Source organism: Amphiprion ocellaris, chromosome 7 (genome assembly GCF_022539595.1).
Source record: "Amphiprion ocellaris isolate individual 3 ecotype Okinawa chromosome 7, ASM2253959v1, whole genome shotgun sequence".
NCBI lineage: Eukaryota > Metazoa > Chordata > Actinopteri > Pomacentridae > Amphiprion > Amphiprion ocellaris.
In genome coordinates, this window is record NC_072772.1 from 3,725,292 (window position 1) to 3,751,154 (window position 25,863).

General features: G+C 41.9%; 1 protein-coding gene across 7 annotated transcripts in view; it reads left to right on the forward strand.

The window, feature by feature from the left end:
• Nucleotides 1-25,863, forward strand: part of schip1 (schwannomin interacting protein 1) — a 221,218-nt gene that overhangs the window by 183,102 nt on the left and 12,253 nt on the right. The window contains exon 1 of one of the 7 annotated variants that reach the window (XM_035953306.2): nucleotides 3,811-4,098. The exons of 4 other annotated variants lie outside the window; for them this stretch is intronic. In XM_035953306.2, the coding sequence (XP_035809199.1) occupies nucleotides 4,033-4,098 (66 nt within the window). In that variant the 5' untranslated portion in view covers nucleotides 3,811-4,032. Of the gene's footprint in view, nucleotides 1-3,810; nucleotides 4,099-12,263; nucleotides 12,598-20,093; nucleotides 20,409-25,863 lie in introns of those variants that run through there. 2 more of the 7 variants (XM_023281231.3, XM_023281230.3) reach the window with 2 other exon arrangements.

The window sequence follows — 25,863 nt, forward strand, 5'->3', positions numbered from 1 at the left end:
GATGCTCTTTGTTGTGGCCATGTGAGATTTCCGCCAGAAGAGGTCAGTGTTGCATTGACATTCCTCAGAAAGCTGCTTACAGGGCTTTCATGCCTCACCAGCAGCTCCAGCATAAAAGGCCGTTATTATTCACTTGCAAATTCATTACATCACTCAGTTTAAATCGCAATCTGAGCCAGAGTTTTATGGTTTATTGTCAGTATGTGGGTCCAAAAGGGTGTAGCTTTTAAAATATTTGGAAGGAGCTGGAAGAAAATTGTTTACAGCAGCTGGAGTTTCATTGCCAGCACTCAGCTCTGTCGCTGAGTAAAACCCAGCAAGGCCGAGTGTGTGTTTGAAAAAAAAAAAAAGAAAGCTGGATTGGTGTTCTCTATTGATATGCGAGCTCCAAGACCTTTTCCTCAGTGCACACACACAATGGCTGCAGCCAGTGCTATTGTGAGCGTGTTGTGTGTGTTGTGTGTCTTTGTTTGTCTGTCCTGGAGGCCCCCTCTGTCTCCCTGAGGCATGTCAGGAATGCAGTGGGAGAAGTGGGGGGATGAGAGGAAGGAAAGCGGGAGGAAAGGACAGGAAGAGGACCGAGCAGTTCAAGGCCACGTGGATCATGTGTTCGTGTCAATGTTCATTACCTGCTGTCCATCTTAAATGAAGAGATCACCTCCTGGCATGCTTTAGTCCGAGGAAAGCCAGCTCTCTCTCTTCCTCTCTCATTCTTTCTCTTCCTCTCTCCCCCCTCAGGCTGTGGGCTGTGATATAAGTGACCTGGGTGGAAGAAATTCTCTTGAAAGAGAGTCTCTATGTCCACATGCAGTTGCTATCTTCCTCATGCACACACACACACTTGAAGTCGCACATAAACTCCTCATTATTGACACATTCTTGCTCTCTGCATGTGTCTTACATGTGTGCACAACAAGGTAGACTAGGCCTGGTGTGGCTAGATAGGATAGAGCAGATTTTATGATGATAGAGCCACAGCATCCAACCAGCTCCAAAGTCGCAGAAAAACCAGGCCTCAGATTGTGATGGTCTAGATAAGAAATTGGAATTTGTCATGTAATCCCACCTGAGCTGGAGAGATTTACTAGAAAAGACAGGAGACACAAGATCATATCCAGGACAATCCCTCTCTTAGAGTCATTTAGGTGCTGTTGCTACTTCTGCAGAGCAATTCCCATCATACTTGTTCTTATCAGCTCAGTAAATTACTGCACATATTTTGTCAGTGTGGTTCATTTCATCTCTGAGCTTCCAGAAATGGTAAAAGTGGCTATTATTGACCCTCTGCTAACCTGCTAACAAGAGCACAAAACCAGTCAAGTGGCAGTTCAGGAGACATTCCCACCAGACATTCCCAGTTACTTTATCTGTCAGAGGTTATCTGGATGTCTTAATTGTCAAATTTGCTGGACTTAGCAGACACTCTGGAGGAAAGGGGAGGTCAGTGCTTTTAAAATGTTGTTAAATATTTAGGCATCCTCTCATCCGGGACCCGCCAGTGAGACGGTAGCGTGTATTCGTGTATGGAGGGGTGTGTCTGTCTGGGATGCTGCTGGGGTCCAGTGGGACAGAGATATTCATGCTTCAGTAGAGCTTCAAAAGCATCTGTGCTTTCAGAAGGACGGAACACAGTGAAAGTCAGAGCTAATAATCTGTAGTGGTCGCTCAGTGGCTGGAGGCTGGTTGAGCTGATCTGCAATAGACTGTATATGAGAAATGTTAAAGGATTGGTGAGTTGAATGGTTCACCAGAAACACATACATGGGCAGTTTTTCTCGTCATCCTCTTCATCTGCACATCAGCAATTCCCTTTGCACAATCTGGTAGAATACAGGGTTAAATTAATTTACAGTTTGCAGATCTTTTTTAAGCTTTATCACCTACTATTAAGGCTTAGCCTGGATGGAAAGCTTGCAGACTGCAGTGTATCTTGTGTCATGAAAAGCCACTGTGTTGTTTCATTCCCATCTCAGTTCTGTACTCATGAAGTGGTCATATTGTTGCAGGTGTGTTTAGTTAGGGTGTGGCTCCTGGCTGCTGTAATCTCAGCATCCGCCTGCAGGCGCTGGGTGTGGGGTCAGGAAGATTCATGATGATGAGGAGGCATGGTGACCTGTTCATAATTTGATTCTAATGAACTCTGGAGGCGCGTGGCAGAGAGGGGCCCATAGGGACCTCAGACACACCAGCAGCAACACTACCTCTGACCCTCCATTTAGCTCCACACCGCTGAAAGGTGAACCATAATATTATTCTTCCTATCCAGTCATGAAGCTAAAAAGGCAGAGATGGGGTCAGGCTACACGTACGGTTATCCATACTCACAAATTTCCTGGTGTGTTTTCTGAGGTACATTCTGAAGAAGTATTAAATCTATGCCTACAGGCTAGTTCTTTTTCAATCTCAGAGTGCACACACCCAGACTTACTCATACAATTTAAAAACACCCCATGGGCAAACTGTGGTTATAAAGATAGGGCCTGTGCTGAGACCTGCAGCACCACTCCTACTTTAAAAGTACAGAGAAGAGCTTTCACTGTCAAACACACATCTACAGAGCATTTACTTCACGTTAGTGCACAGATTCGTATAAAGCACTGAGTAAATTCGATTAAAAAACAGTCATAGCTTTGTTGAATCTGAGAAAATAGCTACCCATAACATATTTTTTTTAAATTCTGTGTAAAAAAAAAAAAAAACAAAAAAAAAAACAAAAAAACACCTGGTCACAGAGTTTGGATAAATGTATCAAAAGCAACTCTATCAAAATGCATTACGGGAAGTTTGACTAACTTTAGGGAGTAAAAGTCAGGATGCTAGCTTCTACTGCATCAATTTTGATCATTAATCTCTTACAAATCTCTCCACCTTACGTAAGTGCACTAAAAAATGCTGCAATTCTCTTCTAAATGGGTGATAATACATTAGAAACTGCAAAAAGTTACCACATACCCAATATTACACGTGAGATTACAAATTGCTTTATTCCAAAATTGTGAACCTTTTCTCCTGGGACAGATGTGACCATTCACCTTTGTTCTTTTCCAGTCATCAAAGGGAGTAATAGGTCGAAGAAGAGCCGCTTAATAGGAAAATGTTGCTCAGGCTTCACCATATAAACACTAAAATGGCCAAGAGCCAAATCAAATTGTACAAGTGTGCTGCGCTCTGCCCCAGAAAAGCACTCAAGGACTGTGGAAAAGAAATCCAAAAGATGAGAAAGAAGCAGAGAGAGGTTAGAGAAAAGTGCAAAGGCGGAGAACGGTCTCTCTATTTTCTCCTTCCTCTCTGCACTCTGTGTTTATGTTCGAGTTCAGCAGTTGAACTGTGCACGGCACCCTCCACTAACAGCCAAACTACTACCTTCACCCTGGACTCAGACTGTGCCACGTAGAGCGAGAGAAGGTGTGAGTAGGAGAGGGAACAAATTGTGGGGTTTAAGAAGTCTTGAGTGCAGTTATAGAGGATATAAGTAAGTACAAAGAATCAGTAAAGAGGTCATAGTGGAGATAGGTCCTGGAAAACAAAGCAGAGTGGCCTGAAAAGAGAGATATTTTGGGATAAGTAAGAACCTGTGGAAGAAGACGGGAGGCAGATGGATGGGAAACCAAAGAGGGAGGGAATTGGAAGGCTAAATCGTCAACATAGAAATTAGTGGGAAGTGGGAGGGAGCTTCAGAGATTGTGAGGGCAGGGCTTTAAGCAGGTGTGGAGAGCTCCTGCTGGGGCTCTGGTGTCTAGTTCAGCCCCCCGAGGCTTAAAAACCGTGTGTGTGAGTGTGTCCATGTATACGCTGATACTAGCTGCAACACGCCCGGCCCTCAAACACACACACTCTCTTTTACACTGCACTGTTTCAGCTTCACAGTCAAGCAGTCTTCTGTCTCCTGTTAGTCCACACACACACTCACACACATACACACACATGCACAAACTCACTTCACTAAATCAAATCAAAGGGTATCTTTTTCTCCTCGTGGTATCCTGACTGTCTGCCAGTGTCGGTAGATGTTTTTTTTCCCCTTCTTTTTGTATGTGGAGTATTTTTCATCTCAGCTTAACCTTGGATTCCTCACAGCAAGTCGGGCATTTAACTCAGGTAAAGCAGAATATGACCAGTTTTTGTCATATTGTCAAAAATGTGCTTTGGGTGCATCTTCTTAGACATTGCGAACTTTAGAAAAGTTCATGCTCAGAGTACTTTGCCAAGAGCCTCAAAATGTAATTATAGCTCAGGGCACTGCATTCTTCTGATGTGACATGCTGTCTTTGGACTTTGTATGTAACGCAAATAATGAATATGTTGAGAATGGAACAAAAAGTAGAACCAGGTGTACATCTGTCTATGCATCTCAGTTTCCTCAGAACTGTGTTCTGTGTGACCCTTTAACAAAGAGCAGGTTCATGCTGGCAGCACTCCGGCCATATGTGGGTTTGTATTTGGTTGCCCTCTATATTTTTTTCTATTTCTGGTAAAAGAAGAATTCTATCAAATATGCTGTGCACATGTATTTGAATCCTGCTTTAAATAAGCAAATCTTTGTGCTGTACAGCTGTTTTGAATGTTCCCTTTACCTTGAGGGACGGAGAGCGTTTGTATGAAACACTAAGCCGAGCTCAAAGAACAAGCCATGGCAAAGACCAACTGGTCATGAGCTTTACGTTGCCTCTGGATAATCATCATGTCTTCTGTTAGAATCTGCTCCCACACAAAGCAAATATAAGAATAAGTCAGATAAGGTGCAGCTGGCGCTATAAAGCTTTGCTTTTCACTTGCATTGTCAGCCTGTGGTCTTTTCATTGTTGAAGAAGAAAGGAAAGAGCAGAAGCAAAACATTTGAACAAGATACCTTAAGCTTTTTTTTTTTTTTTAAAGACTGAAAAGCTAGTCAGTATAAGCTGTCTTACCAATGGCAATTTAATATGTACAATCAGCAAAATGTGCTTCATGGCCAAATGTCTGCTTGATGCATTAAGACCCAAAGATAGTCATGTTTGTTTTCAAAGAGTGGAGGAATCAAGCGTTGAACCCAAATTTGGTCACCAAATTCCATGTTTGGTGTAAAAAGTGAGGTTATTAAGTTCAAGTCTCAGACAGCTTCAATGGGAGTGGTGCCATCTGAACTGTTCTTATCTGTGGTCAAAGTACAGTTTAGTCAGCTACCTGATAAACCTTCTTCTTCCGAACCAGTACACAAACACCAAAATAGAACTTATTTGTACTGATGAGCAATATTGAGCCTCTAGGGGTAGAAAAACTGACACAGACACGCTTCCCATCTGGGTCTGTAAGGTGGAAATAATGCCAGGGCAGCAAAAAGCAGGCTCAGGCAGTGCTGTGATTGGAGATAAATAGCTGTTTAAAGTGGAAAGCCATAGCCTGCAGCTACACATGCCCCAACTTTTTGTCTGGCAGATCATTTTGATAGATACACAAAAACTCACACAACCTTCCCCTGATTCATTCAGTCATGATTCACCACAGTCTGAGAGAAGTGGATAAAAATGCACAAAGTTGAAGCCCTTCTTCAGCTTGTGTTATACCCTCGCTGGCATGGAAGTCAGCTTAGGCTCAAACTCATTTTACTACACTGCTGCAAATCTTCACCTTCGGCTCCTTTTTTCTTTTCTTCTCTGTTTATTCCCTCCCCTTCCAGACACCCCCTGTCCTTCGCTGCCGTTCCCACTCCTGCTCTCGGCTAATTGTTTTCTTCCTCTGGCTGTCAGGAGGCATTATAGCCTTGTGTTCTCACACAGCCAAAATACAGCAGGAGACCATTTTCCCCACTCCGCCCGGCTCCCCCTCTCCACTCTATGAAAACTATCAAAGAGGGGCGCAGGCTGTGAGTGGCAGAGCGTGCTGTGGAGGAAATAGGGATTTATGTAGCAGCGAGGAGACGGCCTCCGATGTTATAGCTTCGACACAGTCACTACTGAGCAGAATTGCACACAGGTTGGCCGTATAAGTAAATCAGGGTAGGGAGGGAGATTTTAAAAAAAAGGTTTATTTCATGAGAAATAAGAGTGAGAGCTGGAAGATGAGAAAGTGAGGGAGATGGTTCGTGTTTTCTCACCAGCGAAGGACTTTAAACTCCAATCCATCACCTCTGCTGTCTCTGTCAGAGGAATACAAGGCTGAGTTAAAGGCGCAGTGGCCTGTGTTTGTGTGCTTGGGTTTACATGGGTACTCATTTGGGTGGAGCTGAAACATGAAACACTGGTCGTCTCTGCTCCTAATTATAGAGTGTGTGTTTGGGTGTGTGTGAGAGGTAGAGAAGTGGGTTGAAAGCTATGTCTGTTTATATCGGGCTAAAAATACAAAGCATGTTTAATCATGTCTAGCGAGACGGAGATTTTAAAGGGTAAAAATGGATATTTCTCTCTCCATGTTTCTGACTGTGTGTTACCTAAGCTGTGAGCCTGTTCATGTGACCGTGTGTGTGTGTGTGTGTGTGTGTGTGTGTGTGTGTGTGTGTGTGTGTGTGTGTGTGTGTCAGACAGAGACTCTGTGCCAGGTCATGCAGAGAGCTTCATCTGTTGCTGGAGAGAAGTCAGCACAGAACACTTTCATCTCTTCGCATACCCCCAGCACAAGAAAAATCATTTCTTCACACTGAAGCAGAGCTGCAGCTAATGCTTATTTCATTATTGATTCACCTGCTGGATATTTTCCCAATGAATCAATGAGTTATTAGTCATTAGTCAAGCGTCCAGAAATCAGTCAGTTTCCAAAAGCCAAAGATGTCCAACATACCCACCAAAGACATGCTTCCCATTTTTGCTTTTAAAACACCTCAACATTGATTTATTACGATTTTTTCCTAACTAATGTTCTTATAATCAACTGAATTACTGATGTAGGGGTGCAGCTATCTTTTGTTTTCATTATCAATTCATCTGTCAATTATTTTCAAATTAATAAATCAGTTTTGTCCATAAAAAAACACATTTTGTCCAAAACCCACAATTATGCAATTACACAAAACAGAAAAAAAGCAGTCAATCCTCACATTTGAGAGGTTGGAATCTGAGATTGTTGGAAAATGATTAATTTTCTGTTCTGTTAAGTGATTAATCAAGCAGTCACTTAAGCTCTAGAGTAACTGATTGACTGCAAAAAGTCAGTTTTGTTCTGCACTTTCATGCCTTCTTTTTTGTTTTTCACCTTTTTCTTAAAAACCTGTTGTCAAGACAACAAGAAGCCTAGAAAGAACTCTTTTCATGCCATCGTTCTGTCTCAGCTGCTTATTATTCACTGTGACTCACAACTCCCGCTTCATAGACTAATGGACTTTGTCGTCGCGCAAGTGTAACTGGTGGTCAGTTAGTCATTTACCCGGCTGGTGTACAAATAGTAATGTGCTATGATACCTTCAAAAATGCAAAACAAATATTAATACTGGTGATCACAGCATGTGCAGTCTTTCCACCACCGACTGTAGACACGCAGGCCTCATTAGAACAACCTCCGGTGGCTGATCAGAGGAGCGAGCACACATACACACTCATGCACTCCCTGGCCCTCCACATCAGTTCCTCCCTGTCAGAGCGAGCTCATTACCGCCAAGAATCTGGCCCTCACACTGAGCCAACCTGCTTTGCTATGCAGTGTTTTTACACTGGCACAAAATGTCAGCTCGCTAAAAGCATCTGTGCTCCTCTCTTGCCTGCTGAGACAGAAAAGCGGGGCAGGGAAAGAGGGAAGGAGGAGGAAGATGGAGAAAGGAAGCGGTGAAAAGAAAATGTGGTTACACTGAAAGGCCAGAAAACGAGGAAGGACGGGTAGATGGCACGGACGCTAAAAAGAGAGAGGGCAAGCTGTTTGTCAGAGAAAGGGAGGAGGTGTCACAGCATGACAGAGATTCATGTATTTTCCATGAGCTGTGCAGAGTGTTACGGAGCATTATTTGCCACCTACAGTATCGCTGTAGCTCTCTGTATCCCACTAGTTAGAGTGGAATGAAGCACCATGTTTTTCACTCAGTGATCAGTGACTTGTGATTAAGTATTCATTATTTCTGCCTGTGTCTATAAATATGCCCACGTAGCAGGGCTAAATACGCACAGCCCCACATGAGTGTTGTTTTGATATGTGGGATGAGATGAGGAAAATGAGGATGAGAAGAGTGCTCATTGTACACTACAGCGCACACTCGAAGCAAAAAAAAAAAAGTGGCACACATAACAGTAATTTATCCTGCTCTGTGCAGGCATAAATTACTGTTGGATTTCAGCTTTAGAATCAGCAGCTATGGGACTGTGGCAGAAGGAGCAGGGATCCACTTGTACTTTAGTTTTTAGTTTTTTACCAACCAGACGGACATCTCATTATGTGGTCAGTGAGTGGGAGGCTGAACTGCAGTCTGCCTGTTTGTCTGTCTCCAGTTAATATTCTTTGTTCTGTATCTTTTTTCTGCTCATTTAGGCTGCTTATATAATCACAGTTTTTGGAGTTTGTTTGCTTTTGGAGCTTATTTTATGCTGGTTCAGGTGACTGATAGACATAATTTGAGAATCAGTGGCTACATGCATACTGTCTGGGCAGAGTCAGATGCTGTTTTCTTTTCTAGTGTGAATAAAGACGTGCTGTCTGGGTCTCCACCTGTGCTGTGACTCGGATTGTAACCTTGACAACCGTGTGAAGGTCGGCAGGGGGTGTCTTTGGACTGACTGCTGCCATGGTGAAGGAGGAGAGAAAAGGGGGTTGCTGTGGATTCCCTTATCTAAAGCGAGGCTCATGATGTTGGACATCAAAGTTTTTGTGCTCCTGTGAATGTGTGTGCATAGTGCATACATACTTGTGCATCAGAAATTGAAATTAGTTTGGTGCATTTATATTGAGAAAAGAGAAGCATCGGGCTTTAGCGAGCCTGAAACTGTAGGGAGCTAAAAATTGGAGAAAGTATCTGCTGGATGTGAAGCTTCCATTTTAGTTTTTTACTCATGAAGGCTGAAGATTGACTTAAAATCCCTCTTCGGCTGTTGATTAAACCCCTAAAAATTCATTTCCACGTATCAAAATTACATATTTAGAAGTTTTTTCAACGATAAAAAGATCCCTTCCTGCTTTAACATGTCTTAAATGTCTCCACACACTATTGCCTCCTGTGGAACTATTAGGTCTATAAAGTCTCTGTCTCCTTCTCCACCCACTGTTTTGCTACATTCTGCAGAAAGTACCACCCTGCAAGTTGCCAGGATTGGCTCCTTCAGTTTGTGACAAATTAAAGCTTGACTGTCTGAATATGTGTTTTTCAGATGGCCATCAGTACACAGCAGTTCCAAGGCAGAAACACATTTCACTGGCTGCATATTTCAGTCATTCTGTGGCCTTTAGCCTATAAAGAGACACCATACTGACATGCTAAGGAAAAAAAAACTTTTCAAAAGAGGCTATTTTTAACACCACTGCTCTGCTTAAAAATAACTTTTTTTTTTTCCAAAGTTGCTTAAGAGAAAAGTTCAAACCTGGATAACTTTCTCAGTCCTGCATACCTGCCAAATCACAGCAGATTGTCAGTTTTGCAAAGTTACGATAAAGGTGTGGGTGGGTGAAGTATCAGATGCTGTTGGACAACGCAGCAACCACTTTGAAACAAACAAACCCTCAGAGAAACACGATTTTGGAACATACTTGGCACCAGGTTGAAGCGTCTCCATATTAAGTTGCTGTGTAGCCTGATGAATATTCACTACAACTCAGCAATTTTGTCCTAAAAATCTTTATTTTCTGTGAACGAACACTTAAACCAAAGCAAATTCACAGCAACTACCCATGTTTTAAGCAATTAGTTTAACAAAATGTGTAATGAATCATGTATTAGCAAACACAGTAACAGCAGAAGCACCGTAAAATTGACACAAAATTGGGAATAAAAATTGCTACATCTTCACCAACCACTTCTCTCCTACTTATTGAATTCTTGTAAGCCTAAATAAACTTACATGTAACCTTGAATAAGCTTAAGAGGGCTTCTATGTGCCCTATTTTCACTGTAAGAAAAACAGGTTTATCTCACAGATAGTTACATCCAGGGTTAAAAGCAGAGGATGGGCTCTGCTCCAACCTGCCCCAGCTGGGCACCACGCAGAAGGCTAAACCAGAGCCAGTGATGTGCAGGCTGGAGCCCAGAGATCAGAGCAGGGAGCTCATCGATCCACTTCCAGGTCATTAAACCCAAGAGTGGTCTTATCGGGAAAAGCAGCATCACCCAGCTGGGATCAATATTGGATAGAGAGATTTTGCCTGAGAGGGAGGATGAGATAACAGGGAGGGTGTGTAGTTGTAGCTACCTTGCCAAAAAAAAGACAAAAATGAAAGTTGAACCAGATGTATGATTTAATTTCACTAGGGGGTCACATTCTTCACATTGTTGCACAAATGTTTCCTTCTGTTTTAATGGGAGTGTTGCTATAGAAACAATGAAGAGAGTTGATTAAACACATTACGTTACGGTTCTGTACAGAATGCTTGTTTGTTAAATGATTGGTCGATTTTGTTCAGTGGTAGAAAGGGTGGCTAAGTTTGATAAATAGAAATGCATGCATTTAATACACTCTAATGTAATTTCAAGCAGAAATGTCTTTATTAATGTATTTAATAGTTTTAAAACACTCAGAAGTGTATAAACAAATAGTGAATGACAATATAGTAAAATTGTCTTAATATAATAAACATCCTCATAGGAGAAGTCAGAATTATTGATAAATACTGTACAATAATAAATGTTCATTTGTGTACAACTATATCATAGACTGAAACCATTTAATAAAAGTGTATATGGTGCTTATAAATGCCAAACAGTTGGGGTCAATCGACAAAAGAGAAAACAAAAGCGATGGATTTGGAACAGTAATGGGTTGATGTCAGGATGGAACGATGGGTGGAGAGTCGGAGAAGGAAGAGATTATCTGAGTAGGTTGGCCTGTGTGTGGATTATGGAGTGGCCATCTGCCACTGTGGGATTATAATCCTACAAAGAGAGGCAGACAATGAGGAGGACCTCCATATGCAGCACACAGGCCACATTCTGTGTATACCGTCACACAGTGAGGCAAAAAAAATGTACACATAAGAAAAGTGAGTGAGTCACCTTTGCTTGACCCTCAGCAGATTCTAGGTGTTTTATTTGCTCTTGCCCACATTTTGATTCACTGTGGGCTCATTTATTACTGCTACATTAAGTCCTGTACCATTAGGGAAACATCACAACCATGACTAGAGGTAGAGAGAACTCAAAAATGTCTTTATGCAGTGTGACAAAGCTATAATCACAACAAGGAGAAAAAAAAGAAAGTTAAATTTCCATATTTATTTTACAAAAAATGAAAAAAGCCCTAAATCAGCATGTACAGCATTTTTCCATGTGCCTAATCCTGGAAAAGAGTTGTGGCTTTACATACTATAGATGCTTTCCTACTTGTGTTTTGTTTCCATACTTGTCTCTTACGTGTTCCATGTAACTACAGCCTGCTGTTCAGCCAAAATATCTCAGAATTTTTAAAACGTGACTGTTGGTCTCAGCTGAGTCAGTCTTGGTTTCACAGCTGCTCTGGAAAACGCAGAATTTTTTTGTTTTTTTACACAATCTGGTTCTTGCAAAGACTTTGTTTTTGGCAATTTTTTAAATGAGACATGCAAACTGAAGGGATTTTGACGAGATATCATGATTGTAAGCTTAGATCTGGTTTATCACACATGTTCACTGGCAGAAAGTTAAAAAAAGCTGACAAGTCTTTCTGCTTTTACAGCTCTGAAAAATGGTGTAATTTTAGTGATTTTTTCAAAGATTTTTTTTAACCTATTTTGGGATTCAAAAGGTTAAATAAAACTGTTGAAACTTGCTATTCTTGCTTTATAATAAAATCAGGAAGAGGAAAAAAGCATAAAAGCACATTCGAGGTTAAATTTCCAGCCCTGCTATAGTTTCCTTTTGATGGTGATTTGTGCAGCAGACACAGGGATTAAGATAAATGTTAAGGAATGAAAGTCACTCCTCTGCCCTTGTCCTTCTTCCCCTCGGCATGGCTCCATATGAAAAAGCAGAATGACATCCCGGCCCTGACCCACACCACCCGCCTCCATCCCTTCTCCCCACTCACCAACTCTGTGAACGCTCATCCCATCAGCTCCTCCCCCTTTTCAGTCCAAACCAGACAGAGAAAGGCGACCGGGAGTGCTTTCCACTGCTCCCCTCCCTCTCAGCTTCTCTCTCTCTCCTCCCGTTCTCACACCCCTCCTCCAGTCTCTCGCTCCCCTCCCTCTTTCAGCTTTGGGGAAGCAGCGATCAGACCCTGCCCTTTTTCTGTTAACAAACAGACCAGACCAGAAAACAAGCAGAAAAAGACAGAGGTAGAGGCAGCAAGAAAACGAGGCAGAGTGAACTGACTGACAAGGGAGAGGCAGGCAGTGGTAGTGGCTGATTTATATGTTCGCTTGGATCCAGGACCGGTTGGGATCCTCTTGCTCTCCTCTCCGCTGGAATACCACTGCAGGGCTGGGAATCTTCTCCCAGTCCCACGCCTGTTCCCCCAACTCAGCCAGCTCCGCTCTAGGATGCTGTGAAGGATGGTCCACCAGGAAAACTGTTCTTACCAGGTAGTTCTCAGAGTCAAAATGACACAACACACTCTGTAATTGAATTGTTTCTTTGCCTGATTTTGTAGTTGTTGCTTCATGCTTCTTGTGAAAACATCAAGTTTTATCTTTTCAGCTTTGTGTATCATGTCATGTTTGAAACTAGGATGCTGTTGCACATGTGTAGGACTTGTGTGTGCCATTGCAGCAACTCAGACCTGTGTAGGAGTGTTGCTCTGTCTTGTGTGGTTGCATGATTGTGTTGTGAATCCGATGGCTGGCTGGTTGCTAAGAGAGCACTTGACTCAAGGGAATAATGTCCTACCTCCCATCCACCTCCTCCTCATTCAGCCTCATCAATCCCCGTCAAAGGAGGCATGAGGTGTGCATGTAACTGCAAGTTTATAGTGCTACACCTAAACTGTGTGTGTGTGTGTGTGTGTGTGTAAATGTATTTCAAGCTGCCAGTTTAATGTAGAGGATGCACATTTTGTTTTTGGATGTATAGTGCAGACAGTGGAGGGATAAATAGAACTTAAATGTGAATGGTAGCTTGGAGGGTGTGCCTGTGTGCGCATTTATGTTTATGTGTGTGTGAGTGTGTGATTCTGTTGGGACATACGACGGCAGTGTCCCATTTTTATCTAACGATGAACTGGGAGGAATGAAGCAGTCGTGATTAAAGGAAAGCAGTACATCACAGCTGTGCATCCTGCTTTTTCTATAACCAGCTCTGCTAGGGAAGAAAAAATCTGCAATGCAGTGGAGATGGAGAGTGAGGAACAGGCAGAGAGGTAGATGAAAGGCAGAAGAGATAAGCCGACTATGCCGGGGGAGGAAGAAAGATGGAGCTTCTTTGATGGGGAGGAATAAGTGTGGAGAGTCCCAGAGAAATGGATGGGCCTTGTGGGTGTACTTATAAAGTGTTTCATCAACATGCAACATGAAGCCTCAACATGAGAAGTTCGAATTCTGTTATCTAACCATTAAATGTTCCATTGGGTGGAAATCAAGTTGAATTCTTCGTGTATGCAAAGAAAAAATGTGATTCGTTTAGTATTTTAAGTTGTTTTCTTTGACTATGTCACATGGGTGTGACAATTGCAACAACTGTAAGTGCTCACATCTCCTGCATTATCAACCTTTATAAAGGCTGATCTCTGCATATCCTCTCAAAGCTTCAGATTTGAATTGGAAAAACTGCCCAGAAAACAACTCAAATCATCCAACAAAACATTAGTACGAATCTTGCTGCATCCTCCACGTATTTGTATTTGCGTGTCAGGAGGGTGGATTTGTACTTGTGTGGGTTAGGGAGCAGTTGTGTAATGGGATAAGGATTTCCTGCCATGTTTTGCGGTAGATAAAGTCTAGATGGGGCAACGGAAAGATGGCAGGATCGAAGGAAAGAGCAGCCAGATAACCGGAGAGGAGTGACACCAAAGGGGGCAGCGGACATGGCAGATGAAAGGCAGAGATGAAACAGTAACAGGAGACGTATTGACAACACAGGCGGCAAAAAGCAAAGAAAGAGGCATGTAGAGAGCAATGAGAACGACATACAGCTTTTCTGAGGCGATGACAGATGATAAGAAGAATGGAAAAATAATCAGTTCAACCTCGGGGAGGGGAAAAAATGAGATATTTATGAAGTTGCTGTGTTGAAGGCTGAGATGGCTTTAATACAATGGAGGTATTAAAGAAAGATGGAGCAAATAAGAGAGAGAGCAGCGAGCGGAGCACAGGGTTCAGGCTCTGATAACACCAACTCTCTAGAGGCCCCTCAATTAGAGCCGGTAACCTGGCAACCAGCCGGCAGACAGCGCCCCTCACGCTCATATAACACAAACCCACCAAGGGACGGCAAGAAGCAAAGGGCAACGGGGGGACAGAACAGAGAGGAGGGAACGAGTGGATGGTTTAATGATGAAATATAACAGCCAAGGAGTAAATAGATAAAGTGGAAAAAGAGGGAGGTCGAGAGCTTTGTGCAGTTTCTGTATCTCTGCATGTCTCCTGGGACGGTTTATGACTTGGGGAAGTCTCTGTTTTGGTTGTGAGCATCATTGTTTTGTCCCCCTTCAGTTAAGGTGTGGTCTTTGTTTTTCTGGAAACCGTCGTTTGTTCCCTGTTCGTTCCCCACTTTAACATTTAAGGCATGCTAATGTCAGAAACCATTAGATTAAATGGCAAGCGGTGAATGGGAGGAGCAGTAAAGCCACCATTTGACCTAAAGTCAACCAAAACCAGCTATTGATTTAAGCCTGTCACATAAACTACGAGTCCAAAAAAACGAGAAGAATATCCATTAGATCGTGATAATAACCAATTGTCTGATCGAGCGGCTTCGTCTTGATGCTGCACCTCATTTTGTTAAGTGCTTGAGCGAGCTAAAAGCACGCTGTTCCGCAGTGTGTTTACCCGACTCTGAGGTCTCAATATGTCATCCTGTTTTCAGATTCTCATGTAAATCTATAAATCTCGCAGTGCCGTATTGCTGTCAGCAGCAGCAGCAATACCAGCAGGGTGAAGGGTGATGTGAGATTTATCAGCTTGGCCGCAGTGTGTCATCCTGGGCCGGAGGAAAACTGTCAGCCTGCCAAAGCCTCGGGAGCTCTGACTGAATCCTGAATCCTGTCACACATAGTAGTTGTGCCTTTCTGTGTATTATGTTGTGTCTGCACACTCCTGCAGCTTGGTTGGGTGAAGCAGAGCTGCAGTGTGAGTGTAACTGTATATGAGGTGTGGCCTGATGAATTTTAAATTAGGAATAGCACTACAGTAGATTGCTCTGATGGGTCGTGCTCGGATGATAGAGTCGATCAATAAGCCTGGACAACAAACACATTCGTGGAATTACTGACATGACAAATGAGTTTACCAGGAAGTAGTTACAGCCTGAATCATCCCCTGAAACACACACATTTTTACATTTCTGTTTTCGTACAAAACAAAATACTCCTTAACGAAGACATCTTCTTTTACTTAGTGCAAAGCCATGCTAACTGTCCCCCTGCCTCATTAGTCGAAGCTAAGTTGTACCTGCAGCTTCTCCAGCTCCAGCCTTACCACACAGATTGATATCAAACTACTTATTTAGTTTTTGTTCAAAGCAAGTGTACACAGGTCTGAAAGTGCCCAAAAACTATCAATTAAATTGTTTGCATAGTAATAAATCAAACGGGACAAACCTGCAAGAACAGACCAACCAATACATCAGTTGGCAGACATTATCAACCAGTAATGACCTGTCACAGATGTATCAGTGTTTGCATATACTGTATACTGTCCAATGTACGGTGATATGAAAAGAAAGAAAGAAATGCTTGGATAAATAAGAAATGTTAGCATTGCATAGTTTGTACAGCAGCGCAGCTCAGACAGAGTACGCATGAGTCAACTTTTGTCTTCATGAAAAGCTGCTAAATAGTTTGTGAAATACATTGCTGGAAAGTTAAATAAACAATGAGCTCATCATTTTACCATTTCAATATAAGTGTAACATATATATATACTGTATATAAACAATATTGGCCTATATATTGATATCAAAATTCCTTACCCTCTAAAATTGGTAATGGCCTCAAAAATCCAGGATCAGGGTCAATCAATGTATATAAAAGCTTAAAAATATCATCAGGATGAATGTTAAAATGTATGACATACATTGTAAGTCATGTTGTCCAGTCTAACCCATGTAGGTAAGAGCACTGGATGGCAAAATAAGATTTTCCCTTCCAGAAATAAGAATTCTTTTTGAATTCATCTGTGATTTGCATCCCTTAAATCAAACCTTTGTTGTGCAGAAAGCCTCTTTTTCATTTAAAACAAGAGCATAATTTGTCTTAATATTACACAGTTTGACAGAACTTCATTTCCCTGAAACACTGGCCTCTGTGTGAGTTAGCGGACTTCCTGATGGGCCGCCCCGTGCTCCCTTCGCTGTCCAATTTGTTTGGAACACAGAGCATCGCCATGGAGAAATTCTCACCACGTTGCTATGGCAGCAGCCCCCGTTCTTTTCCTCCTCTTTCCAAAATAAGATCAGATGAGAGTCTCTGGCGTGTCTTTCATATGTGTCAGTAAATGTGATCTGTGATAATATAATGTCACGCAAGCATGTAGGTGGATAATAGGGAGCAGTGTGGCTCTTTGCTGATATTTACAGACACAAAAATGTAGCAGGTCTGATAAACAGTTACATCAGATATATGCACTCACACACACACATCAGCAGTATTCCTCATTGCACTCACTGGCTAAATCTATTTCTAACCTCAACCCTGAAAGTAAGTCTTTTGAAGTGGTGTGAAAAATTGAGGACTTGCTAAAATGTCCAACAAATGGCTGTACTTCAAAGGTATGAAACTGAAATCGGTCCCCAGAAAGATAGAAGTAAACGCACACACACATAGCGCCATTGGCCTTGGATCGCAGGCTTACAGGAGGTGCCAGGAACCCTCTCCCACAGTCACCCTCTGTTCACTTGGAACAATAAGCCGTTCTGTGTGTGCATGTCTGCCTCTCTTTCATGCTCTCTCAGCTGACCAGACAGTCAAGCCATCATCGGCACTAGAAGAATTAACCTGCGAGTTTGTGTCTCAGATACGCAGCTCTAAGCATCCACAGCAGTCTGTGTGATTGAACTGTGTTTCATGCAGCGTTTCGTGTGAAATTTAGTAAGGGTTTGTGTGTGCGTGTGTGTGTAGGCTTTCTTTGTGTTTTCCGCTTCTTGTGCGTAGGTAATCCAGGTAACCCCTTAATCCCAACCTCCTATTCCATTAGAATGAGGAGTGACTTCACCTTCACCATGAAGTCAGCCTCAGTAATGAAGCAGAGATCCAGCAGGGCAGACTCTGCCCCACCCTCCAGCCCCAAACAGGCCGCTCTCGCTCACTGCTAACGCTGGTTTTATTGGCTTGTGCATGTGTGTTTGTGTGCATGTGTGTGTTGTCTGTATTGTCCCCAGCAGCAGTCCAGTGTGGGTGGATTCAGGAGACAGCCAGACAATTCGCTGTACTCTACCCATAATCCTTAGGGATCAACGCTGAATCAAATCCACTTCCTATTTTTTCACTTAACCCTTCTGTGTGTGTGTGTGTGTGTGTGTGTGTGTGTGTGTGTGTGTGTGTGTGTGTGTGTGTGTGTGTGTGTGTGTGTGTGTGTGTGTGTGTGTGTGTGTGTGTGTGTGTGTGTGTGTGTGTGTGTGTGTGTGTGTGTGTGTGTGTTCAAATGCTCTTTGATGTTATCATGCAAATGCATTATTCCCCAACTGTCTTCATCTCCGATTCCTTTTTCCCGTCTTATTCTCGTCTACGTCGTCTCTCTTTCTCTGAGCAGAGAAACAGATGAATGTGACTCATGTTCATCAGTATCACTTGCCGTTGTCTTGCTTCTCGTCTTTCTCCTCTCATCCGTCTTGTACCCCCTTTGTCCTTGACTGGCTATTTCATTTCTTATCAGATATCCATGTCTTCCAGTTAGATCCCAGACTATTTAATGTGATTCATCATGTGAATCTTTCTGCAGGTGGTGAGTTGATGCTTCAGAGAAAGAAAAAAACTTTATTTAACTTTAAACAAGCTTTGCTCCCCTTAATGTCGGGGTTGGTTTGTGTGATTTTCCAAGGCTTATATTTTTCAGTTTAGTATAGTTGTATGTCTAGTGAGAGGATTAAGCATTTTTCGCTATTATATTTTCAGAGTAATACCAAAAATACAGAAATAATGCCATTTCCAAATACCTGTCTGAACAGTCAATAGCCGGCAGCTGGGCTTGAAATGTGTGCTATCTTTTAAAAAATCAACAAAATTACACCATTTATCTGAGCTAAAAACTCTAAAATCAGGAAGAATTGTCAGATTTTCAACCTTGAATATTCCTTGAAATTCTCGTTTGTGACATGTCATTCCATGCTTAAAATCCTGATTTTTTTTTTTTAATCAAAGCCCCTTCATCCTTTGTGTGTCATATTAAAATGTGCCAAATGTAAAGTGTTTGCTTTAACCAAATGTTGTAAAAAAAACAACACAAAAAAATTCTCTCCTTTGTGCAACTGCGAAGGTATTAGTGACTCAGCTGTGTCCAACAGTCAATTACAAAAATTCAAGGACTTTTTGGCAGAACTGGGTTGAACTGCAGGCTGTGTTTACACAGAGCAGAGAGGAGGCAAGTGTGCAAACGAACTTAAGCAGCAAAATATCTACAGTACATAGAGCCACCCTTTTCCAATATTGATAATAGCTGTGGACACTTACAAAATGTGGATTTTCTCAATTTTCTCAAGAAATGATATCATTTATTTTTGAAGTTTTTATCTGATATATGGCATTAGAACTCCGCCAAACTGCACAAAAGACATTTTTTCAGTTCTTTATACTTCTAGCCATGATTTTTGTTGCTTCCATACAAGTGGAGGAATTCATATTGCACTGAAAAGCAAGCCCAGAGTTAGTAAAAATGTGACAGGCGCAAAAAACAACATCCAGAAAATGCTTGGGGTTCAGAGGGTCAAAACAAAGCAGATAGAACAACTGCCTCAATATATTAAAGCCTCAAAATTGTTAGAATTTAAATAAGGAAAGTGTTTGAAAGGAACATTAATTGCAATCCTTCACTTATGTGAAATCCATTAAATCATTACACACTAAAAATGTATTTGATCTCCTGTTCTGGTGCATATAAATTATAATTTTATTTTCACTTGAACATGGTGATGGTTTTCCAATGCACTGCAGTACTATTCTCAGTGTAACCAGTTGATGGGTGTGTGTTTGTGTGAAGTCATGCTCCCCTGCAGTGTGAAGTCGCAGCCATATGTGGATATAATTTTCTGTCTGGGCGGCTATGACAAATATATGAGTCACGGGTCGATAACGTCTCACAAAGATGAGATCATTACACACCGTGGAGAGCTCAGATTGAAAATGTAAGTCACTGATACAAGGCACAAGCAATCTCTGTGTACGTGAGTGAATGAGTGACTGTGTGTGTGTGTTTGTGTGCCAGACTAATGGTCCATTGTGCTCTGTCAGGGTTTATTTAGCTGGCCGGGGCTGTGGGGCTGTTGGCTTTGGAGTCCAGACGAGGCACTATTTTTACCTTGGCAGGAAGGGAGAACACGACCTCTTCTGTTACACACATACACACACTTTCATATTCATTTCACCTCAAATATGCAAGAAAATTTGGAAAAATAATCTCTTAGTCACAAGCATACAGAGAATGGTAAGTCAGGCTAAATACCAGGGTGGAGAATCATCCAGGGGTTGTCTAAACACACTGGGGCTATCCCTAAATTGTCTCTTTTTAAACTGTTGTCGAGCAGCTGCTGTCCTCACGTCAGGGCGTGAAAATGGAAAAATCACCAGCGTGAGTTTCTCCCTCCTCTCTCCTGCTCTCCCTGTGCTGTGAGAGGCTGCCCTGACCAAGAGGGTGGAAGGTAGGGAGGTCCTAAAGGGGCCTTACCTCTGACCATTGTGCTTTTTCCAGTCCTGTGGGAGAGTCAGACCGGCAGAGGAAAACCTATAGAGGGATCCGAGTGGAGGAAGAGCAGAGAAAGAGAAACAGTGTCACAAAATGTTAGAGAAGGGCGAGGAGAAGCCACCAGTGGAAGAGTAGAGTTTTCTGTGTCAGCTCAGTCATAATGCAAAGTGACTGGGCTCAAACTCTGGAGTCGGTCTGGACTAACCTACTGACTGGGGAGTAGAAAGGAAAAGACAGGACATCAGACAGGGATGAGGGAGGCGCTGGATAATATGGATGGGTGTGGTGGAGTTGATGATGTCATCAGGCAAGCGTCCGACCTTTACCTCAGTGACGACTACAAAGAGGTAAAAGACCGTGTAATGTTTGCATGTGTCTCATTCCAGGATTTTTATTCAATAATTAGCTGAAATGAATGGAAAAATCTCCGTGGTCAACAGATGTAGAATATTTAACGGAACACATGTGGTTGCTTGTTTGTGTCTGCCAAGTATGTGCTGTGTTTCCTCAAGGAGCAGTTCAACATTTTAGGAAATACAATAATTCTCTTTCTCCTTATGGCAAAACCAACACTAGCATGGCTCCATCCAGAGGTGACAAAATTCATCTACCAGCATCTCTAAGTTAATAATAATTTAACATGTTACATTTTGTCTTGTGTGTTTAATCCATACCATTGAATAAAAGTTGGGGGTTCTGCGCTGGAGTATTTCTTGGTTCAAAGCCATAACTAGCAGCCTTGCATTGACCACAAGTTAAGAAAGCCAAGAAATACTCCAAAATCTTATGGCCACCTTAATACCACAATGTATACTTATTATAAATCTGTTTTACAGATTGACCAAAACAAATATAACATGTTAACAGAATGAACTGTATGAGCTGTAAGTGTCTTAAAGTCTATGAATGCTGTTATGTTGATAGTTGGCGAATAAAATAACCACCTGGAACAGAAGTAGGTTGATTCTTTAATATATTTATATATTCAAAAATTATAATATAAGAGCAGATGAAGTTGAGCTTTAAGAGGGTTGGTGGGCAGATTTAGTTTTGTTTTCCTTGGACGGTGTTAGGTGGGTGGTTTTTCCCTGTTTTCTAGTCTTTATGCTAAGCTAACTAACAGACTGTTTGTTCCGGCTTCATCCTAAACAGACTAATATGACTAACTAGCTTTTTGCAAGATAGGTGATAAGATATTTCTCAAAATGCTGAACTAGCCCTGTAACAGAGTTCTGTGTGTTGAGTGTAGCTGAAAGATGCAGCCAAAAACTGAGGCTGATATCAGAGTCTGAAGGCATTACAGTGCTGAGATATTTGGAGCGGTGCTATGACATAATGGTGTGAGTAACTGGGCTTTTAATCTTAAATCTGTTTCATTGTTTTGGAGAGAAAAAAAACAGATTCCTCCACTAAATCTGTTCTCACAAATAGTCTGGCCTTCCCGCAGAGAGAAGCTCAAATGTCACTTGGGCGCCCATTGTCCTGTCCAAACCCACTTCATGCTCCTCATCTCCCCTCCTTCCCTTTGTAACCCCCGACTCACCCAACCCCTTACTTCCCCTTCTCTCTTATTTTTCCCTCCTCATTCCCACCGTAACCCTCCCCCACTTCTGTCACCCCCACATACACATTATTGTAAGGCCTCGTACCACTCGCTGAGCGGTTCCCCTCCAGCCTGAGTGACAGGAACAGTCTAGCACTGACCTGCAGCTGAACTGTAAGAGAGGTCAGAGGTCAGGTCCCTTATCTGGGATGGAATGTTGCACTGCCTGGACAGACGGGTCTCAGATAGCATGAAAAGACGAGACAGTCGCACACACATGCATGTTCAGCCTACAAAGACAGCATGGACGCTTTAAATGGGTATACTTCAATGACTAGTTGGAGATTTGGAGAAATTTGCTCTCTTGCACTAGATTATCCACTCCAGACAAGAAGACTGATACCACTCCTGTATAGATGAGAAGCAACTACCAGGAGCCAGATAGCTTAGCTTAGAGTGTAGCCTTGAAACAGAGGTAACAACTAGCCTGGTTCTGTCTAAATGCAACAAAATCCACACTTCAAGCACCTTCATGGATGTTGTCATCTTTACATTTAAAGGCAACTTGCTGGAGTCACTTGCTCAACGTTACTGAACTTAACCAAAAATGAGTTCCACACTTTAGAGATATTGGCAAGCAATAGAGCCTGACTAATGCTGGATTTTTGGGGTATGTGCCAATTTGTAGACAGTAAAAAATTCCAATATTGATGTGTTGGTAAATATTCCCCTACATACATGATGTTGGAGAATTGAACGGTAAAAGATGTAATTGTTTATTAACTTTCCAGTAATGTGTTTCACAAACTAGTTAGCAGCTTCCTGCGATGACACCACTTGGCCCTGCATCTCTGCTCAGCTGTGATACGTTCTCTGCTACATGTGCTGCAGACAGTGTTGGACAAAACATGTGATGACACCATTTCTAAATTACCCCAAACATCTTTTTCAGTTGTGCATTATATTCTGTAAAAACATTGATCTCATCGCGGGACATATTGGACAGCATATGTGCCAAAATATCTGTCCTAACTGTTTTCTTTGTTTTTAGTTTTTATGCTCAGCTAAAATGACCTGCTCTTGACTGTGGCTTAATATTTGAACATACAGGTGTGATAGTAGTATCGGTGTTTATGTCTTACTCACAGCAAAACAGAGAATATGATCATTTCCCAAAGCACCAAAATATTCACTTGAATTGAATAAGCACTGACTTACACTGTGTTTTCAGAAATGTGTACAAGCGGATCTAGTTTTAGTCAAATCTAAGCCTGAAAGAACATCTGTGTGAACCGTGGAGCTATGCAGCACAGTCATAACACACTCGCTGAAGACACAGTGACCTTGTATCTGTTTGTAAAGCTGAGAGCTCAGCAGCAGCTCACTGTCAGTGCTGGAAAAAGTATGTGAGTGAAGCCGTCACTGTTTGGATTCTCAACACCGCACACCACACAGCAACACACACATTCAAGCTTTGTGGCACCGCAGCTTTATAAAAAGCTCTCACAGACATATCCAGGTGCGCTGTAATGTCATGCTTTCACTGCTGATTTACCTAAAAAGGCAGGTAGTCTGCGCTCAAAAGCACTGGTATTTGTGTATACTTGTGTGTGTGTGTGTGTGTGTGTGTGTGTGTGTGTGTGTGTGTGTGTGTGTGTGTGTGTGTGTGTGTGTGTGTGTGTGTGTGTGTGTGTGTGTGTGTGCATGCGTGCGTGCATGTGTGTGTGTAGTGTTGTTAACAGTGGGTTCTTGTCTCCAGCCGGGGATGAAGGTCTGGGTCATTGAAAAGACTCCATTGTGCAGAAAAAGGGAGACTTTTTCATAAGGAATGTTGCAAAAAAGAAGAAAGTGGAATATAATATTAATAAATGAAGGTGTGACACATTTGAAAGCACCTCTGCCTTTAGCATATTTGAAAAATGAAGTTGCAGTAGGAAGGGGATACTTAAATCAGAGAAAAGCAATGGACAGACGTGTAGTTCTACAGATATAGATACAAGCACATCCACATTTACACACATCTGAGATCTTAACCATTAAACAGTTTCTGGCCACAAGAGCCTGCAATTTTGTGGGAGGCGAGAGGGAGGATGCTCTTTGTTTGCACAGATAATTAAATTCATCTCCCTTCTCTAATATAGATTTTCAGGGAAGATTTGAAGGCTCTGAACAAGCACCCCGTTGGTCATTGCCAGGGCTAAATCACCCTCTAGGCCTGCGGATGAATGGTTGTAGTGCAGAGTGGAGGAGAAAATGTCTTTGTCAATGAGGGTTTTTCAGTGGAGGAAATTGCTCAGTGAATTTGAGGAAAAACACAAATTAGCCCAATTGTGTTCCTCCCAATCTAATTTGGACAGTGACGGCTGTGGTGCTCAGGGCCACCAGCTGAAGGAGGTGGTTAGGATTGTCACTCATTCTGTCTCCAACGCTCGCTTCCCACATGCATCTTAAAATGTTAATGTAATGGATCTAGCAATTTTCCATGTCATCATCATGGGGAAACACCCATTCGGATCATTTCCCATCTCGGAATTTTATTACATTTTGTAAGTGGCTCGAGTGGAAAAATTATCCAGCAAAGCACACAAAGGTTATGCTAATGTTTTATTCATGATGTTTGAGTGCCTCAGCCAATCAGAAGTAGAGAAAGTTTGCATGTTTTCAGCAGGAAAGTTTACATGTATTGAAGTAATCAGAAACTGATATGATACAGTTTAAAATTTAAAAAGACAATAAAAAACGATGAGCTGTTGTGGTGTAGATGATATAAGTTGTATGTAAAAAAAACACAAGGAGCAACAGGAGCATATTTTCTGAACCATTTCGCACCTCCGCCTCTCAGTGGCTTATTCCACACCTTTGTAAAGGGTTTATGGGGCTGCCATGATTACTGTTTTACCACACACACCCAGATACTCACACACAAACACACACAACACAAACAAGCTGTAAAGGGGTTGTGATTTCAGGCAGGTGTGAGATGCTGACATTAGACCAGCTGCAGATCACAGAACATGTTTTAACTTCAGAGGTTTTCTGAGGTAATATCGTTATTATGAGAAAGTGATGTTGTGTTGCAGTGTTGATTTCACTGCCAGTTGAGTTACCTTTGAGTTTTGGAGCATTTAAAGATATAACCTTTGGGAAATAAGCTGGCATTTTTGACTTATTCTGTCATTTTAGACATAGAATAGATTATAAATTATATGATCACTTAAATAATTAAATCATTTACCAATGCAAATCAATGTGTTTAACCCTGACATTGCTATTGGTCACAGCATGCACGGGTGTCGAACAAGTATGGAAATTATATTTGCTGCTATGTTAAAACTTTGTGTCCATGTGGGAGTGTCTTAAAGGACCATTGATCCATTCATTAGGTATACCTATATTTTGTGTAGACATTTTTGAACTACTGAGGCTGTCCTAGCTGACACAAGGCAACAGAGAGGTGACCAGTTCATCACACTGCCAACACCAAAAGACAAACAACCATGCAAGCTCACACTTGCACCTACAGTTAATTTACAATCACCAATTAACCACACCAGGAGAAAACCCAGACAGGCACAGGGAGAACATACAGACTCTACTCAGAAAGGCCTCAGCCAACCATTGTGTTGTGAGGCTACAGAACATCCACTGCATTTAATTGTATTACATGTTGTTGTTTCTCCTCAGGACTAGCCTGGCATTGGCATTCCATGTGGTTTTCTCCCTCTCTTCTGCTATCTGTGTTACCATTTTGAAAATCCCCCTCACTGTTGAAAACCACAAACTCTAGGAAGCAACCTACTACATAAAAAATTTCAAGTTTTATCCAAGAATTTTAATTGTGCAGTAAGGTAGCCCCTTTTAATTACAGGACATGTTTCCCTGAATGCAAATGTTCCAACAGAACAATTCCCTGTCACGGTTTTTGAGGGGACACCATCACTGCATCCTGGGCTTAGCAATGCCTAATACAATTATGATTGGTTTATAGAAATGAAAACAAGCCACCACAATTATTTTCCCCTATAGTAGAATAACAAGGTGCAGTCAGACCATTCTGCATAGAACTGTGTCAGCACTAGAGAATGGTCTGACTATGAGACTCTATAACATGACATGAATTACAAAATACATCAAAACAACAAAAACAACTATCTCATGCGGCTTATGTTCTAGTTTTGACTGCTTTAATGATGATTGAAAATTTTTCTTACTTTTATTCGACCTCGTGAAACTAGTCAGTGGTTCAGATAGTTTGTCAG